This window comes from Mastomys coucha, unplaced genomic scaffold (genome assembly GCF_008632895.1).
Source record: "Mastomys coucha isolate ucsf_1 unplaced genomic scaffold, UCSF_Mcou_1 pScaffold21, whole genome shotgun sequence".
In the NCBI taxonomy this organism is placed as follows: domain Eukaryota; kingdom Metazoa; phylum Chordata; class Mammalia; order Rodentia; family Muridae; genus Mastomys; species Mastomys coucha.
In genome coordinates this window covers 110160235-110167016 of record NW_022196904.1, presented here as the reverse complement: position 1 = coordinate 110167016, position 6782 = coordinate 110160235, and the positions used below count along the sequence as shown (strand labels likewise).

Below are 6782 nucleotides of genomic sequence, written 5' to 3'. Positions count from 1 at the left end.
TATATATATATACAAGGCAATGGGCATGTTAGTTACTCAGTTACTAGTTTATACAATCTAGACATGTTATGGGATTTTTTTATTCATGGGGAGAGGCATGTGTGTACATGGGTTGAGCATACTTGTGTGTGATGTGAGTGCCACAGAACGAGGAGGTAGAAACACAAGCTCTAGGGCTAGCCTTCACCTGCCACCCTGTTAAGGACGGGGTCTCTCTTCTTGTTCACAGATGCATGTGCCAGACTCGCTGGCTCACAAGCTTCTGAAGAATCTCCTGTCCCTGCCTTCCCCCATCTCTCCATAGAAGAGCTAGGGTTAGACACTCACACTCTATGTCTAGCTTCTATGTGGATGCTAGGATTTGAACACAGATCTTCACCCTTACATAGCTAGTGTCTTTACCTACTGAGCCATCTCTCCAACCTTGTAGTTTCAGCCTTGAATGTCTTTCAGAGGTTCACATGCTGCTGGTTCTCTGCACAGCAGTATTCAGAGGTGAAATCTCTGGGGAGACTAAACCACAAGCACTTGCATCCCCTGTGCATGTCAGCCCATTGTGACAGCTTCACAGGTATGGGAGGTAGAGAAGACATTAGGAGGCAGGGCCTTGCTACACTGGAAGGACATATTTTGTCCTGGTACACTTTCTCCACCTCACCTCTCTGTTTCCTTGGAGCCGTGAGGTGAGGAGCTTTGCTCTGTCACTTGCTTCCACTGCAACGTGTCAATGTGTCACCTCCACCAAGCCTAAAAGCTACAGGACCAAGCAACCAAGGACTGAAACCTCCTTGAGACAGCATGAACCTTTGCTGTATTCAGTTCGATCGCTCAAGTATTTTGTCATAGAGACAAAAATTAACTAGCACTATATACTATACACCATAAATAAATACAGCTCAATTTGCAAAACAATTTTGGAAAAAAAGATGCCATTTATTGAGCATGTGCTATGTGTCAGAGAAGAGTCCTTGAAAGGCAGGGTTATTCCGGTCTCCCATTTTATATATGGGTAAAGAGAGGCACAGGAAAGTGATAACATGTGGCCAATCTCACAACTCACAAGTAGCAGAGCTGGGCTTAAACCCAAGAAGCTTTCTCTGTTCATGTCCTTATTTATTACCTAGTATATAATTCATTTAATTAGCAGGTGTGTGGAACAGTAAAGCAGGATCCTTGCGGCTGAGTGAAATTTATTATAGATGGGTAAGACTGTGACATAGTTTCAAATGAACACATTCTAGAAGGATTCATCTGAAAGATTTTAAGGTAAGATGAGATGTGACAGCCAACACCCTGAGAGGACAGACAGAAGATGGCAGGCTGGTTAGGGCTTTTGTCAACTTGACACAAGCTTGGGGTCATCGCAGAAGAGGAAACTTCAATTGAGAAATCCCTCCATCAGATTGGCCTGTGGGCAATCCTGTAGGGCATTTTCTTTACTAATGCTTGATGTTGGAGGGTCCAACCTGCTATGACATGTACCAACCCTGAGCAGATGGTCCTGAGTTCTATAAGAAAGCTGCCTGAGCAAGCCTTAGGGAGCAAGCCAGTAAGCACCACCCCTCCATGTCTCTACATCAGTTCCTGCCTCCAGGTTCCTGCCTTGAGTCCCTGCCCTGGCTTCCAATCTGTAAATTGTAATAAACCCCTAACTTGCTCTTAATCATAGTATGTTATCAAAGCAACAAAAATCAAACTAGAACAGATGGTCTTACCACCTCCTCCCCTGCTTGACCCACTCCTTCCCCCCAGGCTTAGGTATATTTAACGAGAAATGGCTAGAGATGAGGATTCTGGTGCTAGGACTAAATTCTAGAGCTGACCTCTAGAATGTCATGGGCTCCCCTGCTGACAGCCTACTAACAAAGGATTCCCACTTGAACATGGGAACCCCCCCAGCTGTCTCCAACATTTGCCCTGACCTAATGGAAATGCCATGTTCACCTTGCAATGACACCCCCAGTAGTGAGGATGGCATAGCTCCAGCTCAGGCCTGGAAGAAGCACTAGGGGAGGTAATAGAAAATGCCTGAGCTCCAAGAGACACTCAAAAAATGTGTCCCCTTTTCCTTTCCAAACATTTTTCGAAGGGTAATAAGTCCTTGGGAGCAAAACTCTCTCTTCAAATGCATAGAGAAGTGTGGGACTATTCTCAGGGAATACTTAGACTCCATTTGCACATGCACATGTGTGTGTGTGTGTGTGTGTGTGTGTGTGTGTGTGTGTGTGTGTATGTACATGAGCATGTGTGTAAGTACGCATCCACACATGTGTGTATCCATGAGGAGGCCAGAGGATGACATCAGACGTCTTGCTCAATTGCCCTCCACACTATTGAAGACAGGTCTCTTGATGAATAGGGAGTTCCTCAGTTACCTAGCCTGGCTAGCTTGCCAGTTCCCAGATCCTCCTGTCTCTGTCTGGTATCTTCTGTCAGTGCTGGCATTACAGGCACATGCTTCTTACCTAGGTGCTGGGGATTCTAACTCATTCTGAAGCTCATTTGCCAAACACTTTACTAACTGAGCCATCTCCCCTGCCCTTAGACAAAATATTGGAATGGCCTGGGGCAACCCTTGCCTGTGGATGGTAGAGATGTTCTTCATATCAAAGCTGGAGCAGCGGATCCTCTCCAGAAATGCCTGGGCCAGTTCAGGGGTGACATCATACACCATGTCCAGCTGCTTGGTGGCATTGTCGTAGCTGATAAACAGCCCAATCTGTTAAACAGGGATGGGAAGATGGGTAAGATTGGTGAGGAGGGTCAAGTGGTCCAGCAGAGACCCATCCTGGTGGCCCGTGCCATCATCTCAGCCATATGGTTATACCACTAGCTCTCAGATTATTTTATTTCTTTACTTTTATTGTTATTTTTAATATTCAGTATATATTCTCATTGTATTGTGGCACACAAAGATATTTATGAGTATATATTGTATGTTGAACATACTCTCCCTGTAGCCCCTTACCTTCCATCTTTCTCACCTCTCCTCCTCCTGTTAGCCCCATTTGTTCCCCTAAACATTTCACTCCTACTTCCATGTCTTACACACACACACACACACACACACACATACACACACATGCTTTTATATATCTGTATAGAATCTGTGAACCATGCATGAGTGAGAGAAAACATATGTCTTTCTGAGACTGACTTAATTAGCTTGATATTATTACCTCCAGATATACTCATTTCCTAAAAACAACATAATTTCATTCTCTGTGGTCAAAAAATGATTAAAAACATATGATTATATATTAATGCATATTGATATATCAATGATAAAGATGACATGATGAAAAAGTTTCATTGTACATATAGATCATGTTTTCCTCATCCACTCCTATCTTCTTCGGCATCTAGTTGGTTCCATCGCTTAGCTGTTGTAGATGGGCCAGTGCCTCTGCAAGGGTTGACATTGAAGTTTTCATGTAAATACCCAGTAGTAGTATATCTGGGTCATATGGGAGATCTAGTTTTGGGATTGTTTGTTTGTGTGTTTGTTTTTGAAACAGGGTCTCCCTTTGTAGACCAGACTGACCCCACACTTACATAGCTTCACCTGCCTTTGCGCTATGGGGAGTGGCACTAGGAGAAGATGTGGCCTTGTTGGGGTAGGTGTGGCCTTGTTGGAGGAAGAGTGTCACTGTGGGGGCAGGCTCTGAGGTCTCTATGCTCAAGCTTCACCTACTGTAGAATGAGAGCTACCTCCTGGCTGCCTGCAGATCAAGACATAGAACTCCCAGTTCCTCCTCCAGCACCATGTCTGCCTGGACGCTGCCACATTTCCTGACATGATGATAATGGACTGAACCTCTGAAACTATAAGCCAGACCCAATTAAATGTTGTCCCTTATAAGAGTTGCCTTGGTCATGGTGTCTGTTCTCAGCAATAAAGCCCTAACTATAACATCTCCCAAATGCTAGGATTAAAGGCATGGCCCACAAGCCCGGCTTTAAGGCTCCCCTCTTGTCTATCTCTTCATCAGCATTAGGAGCAGGGAGATCTGGGAAAGGAATCACAGTTGCACACTACCAGACTGGGCAGGAAGGTGTTGCATTTTTAACATTCCAGTGGTTGAAGACTTTTAAAGCTAATCTTTGCACATGTATTCCTAGATTTATCATGCGGTCAGACAATACAACCCACAAATTTTTGTTTTGCTTTGAAGAATGAAAATTACTTTTTTAAATGCAAATTATAGATAACCCTGTGACAATGGACAAAAGCATGTATTCTCTTTGCAGGATACAAAATGTAGCATATATATTACACAGAGTACTACGTGTACTGTTCAGACTCTTTATTCCTGCTGCATTTGCCTACATGTCCAAGGGTATCACACTGACATCTCATGACAGTACAGCTCACTGTGTCTTCACTTCCTATTTCTAATGGACTTATCATTCTATATGGTGGTGCGCTCTAATTCTGAATTTCAAAAAGTGCTCAAGGGACTGGAGAAACAGCTCAGGGGCTAAAGTCCAAACATTAGGGAAAGGGTTTAGATCCCCAGAAACCACTAAAGAGTCAGACAGGAGTGGCAGCCCCTGTATTCCAGCACTATGGAGGTAGAGACAAGATATCTGTGGCCCAAGCTGGTTAGCTATACTAGCCAGAATGGATAGGCTCTGGGCTCTCCTAGAGATCCTGCCCAAATAAACAAAGGGGAGAGCAGGGGTTGAAGAGAATTTCAGCAGTTGAAAGCACTAGCTGCTCTTCCAGAGGATCCAGGTCCAATTCCCATCACCCACATAGGGGATCACAACCATCTGTAACTTCACTTTCAAGGGATTCTATAATCTCTTCTGGCCTCTATGAGCTCCAGGCACTATAAGTAGTACATAGATATACATGGTGGCAAAACATCCATACAAATAAAAATAACATAATAATAAGCTAAAAAAAAAAAAAAAAAAAAAAAAAAGAAGAAGAAGAAGAAGAAGAAGAAGTGGAGAGCAATCAAGGAAGATATCTGACATTGACCTTGGGCCTACACACACAATTGCACACATATGCAATTATAGTTTCACACATGTGCATACACATACATACCCCACATGGGAAAGAAGGTGATCATAAAATCCTCCCTTGAGGATTATACCCTTTGACCATATATAAATCCACCCCCCTCTATATTTGCAGATCATGAGAAGTTGTCCATACGTGCCTGATTTTAGAAATGTCCTGATTTCTAAAGACTGAAAGGTATGTGAGGTGCTCCTAGCCTCCTAGGTAGAAGAGAGGAGCCAGGGCCAGCTAGGTGGCTTAGCAGATAAAGGTGCTTATCGTGCAAGCTTCAGTTCAATCTCTTGAACTCATCTTCGAAGAGAAAAAGACAACTCCTGGAAGTTGTCCTCTGGCCCTCAGACAGGCACCATGGCAACATGTACACACATGTATGCACAGCATGCATACATAATACAAGAGGAGCCAAGCCTTGCCTTGGGTTTCATGACAATCACACATTGCTGGGAAGACAGCTCTCTGAAGGAGGCCATCATGTGATGAAGGTCAAGGACAAGACAAATGAGCTTTTTGCTTTTGTTTTTGTTGTAATGGAGCCCAGCTCTTTAGGAACCTCTGTTAGAGCATTCTTCAGAGGCTACATTTCAAAGTCACAATGCCCAAAGGATCTTAACGTCATTGAATCAACATCAGAAGGAAAGAGACAAATTGACGGGTGAGTTAAGCAACATGAGCCACACACATTTCTCCACTGTAAACTCCAAGCTCAGATCCAATCATTGCTCATGCTGAAGTAGCTATTAATAGAAGTCACTATTTATAGAGACAGCCATTAATCCACGCTACTTTGGCTTGAGTGCAGGGACTGGAAACTCAATAGCTATTGTCCTTGGCTTTTCTAGAACACACACACACACAAATCCCTTCACATGTGCCTTGGGTCATAGCCAGTGTTCCCTTCCTATCATGCTGGCCATGACAATGCCCTCAGTAGACACAATTCTTTTTCTTCTTATCTCTTCTATGCTGGAACACAACCCCACCATTGACTCCTTCAGACTTCATTCCAAGAGTTTTTGTCTAAAATGTAGAGATATATCTGGCTAAGTTATGCGATTCCCAGGACACCTTGGCTTAACAAACACTGGAAATTTAGAGCATACATGACTCAAAGTGTATTAGTAATAAGATCACAAAAATATACTTTTCCAACTTACTTCTATAGGACTAATGTTCATAATTTCTTCAAATGATAGGTGAACCATGTATCTGCCCAAAATCCATAACTTTTCTGCACTGACCCATGAAACTGAGCCATCTACAAAGAAAGAAAGGAAGGAAGAATAAATAAATACACAAATAACAGCTTCTACATGAGGAGGGGGTGCAGCTGGTGAAGTGCTTGCCGTACAAGCATGAGCATCTGTTTGATGCCCCAGAGCCCGGGAAAGGAGATATCATATGACATGTAAATAAAGAAAATATCTAATTAAAAAAGAAAAGAAAAAAAGCAGAGTGGCCCCTCTTTAATTCTTGTATAATCTCAGCAGCGGGGAGGTAGTTGGCCCAGCTGGTCTTGAACTTGCTATCCTTGTGCTGAGCCTCCCATATAGCTGGAATTGTGCTATCAAACCCAGCTTGGGTTGTATTTTATCTCCTTAGCTAGAAACAATCTTTCTCTCCACAATTTCCAAAGGAGTCTCTGTGTCACTGGGCTCTGGCATCTGAAATTCTCCACCTGTGACATATCAATAGGACTTTAAGAACAATCACAGCCAGAGTCCAACTTCAAGTTTCAATGAGCTGGAAC

General features: G+C 43.3%; 1 protein-coding gene across 1 annotated transcript in view; it reads right to left on the bottom strand.

Moving 5' to 3' along the window:
* Positions 1-6782, bottom strand: part of Otoa (otoancorin) — an 82895-nt gene that overhangs the window by 44814 nt on the left and 31299 nt on the right. Inside the window, exons 10-11 of the mRNA XM_031384603.1 lie at positions 6190-6290; positions 2580-2719 (exon numbers count right to left, since the gene is read on the bottom strand). Of these exons, the coding sequence (XP_031240463.1) occupies positions 2580-2719; positions 6190-6290 (241 nt within the window). The remainder of the gene's footprint in view (positions 1-2579; positions 2720-6189; positions 6291-6782) is intronic.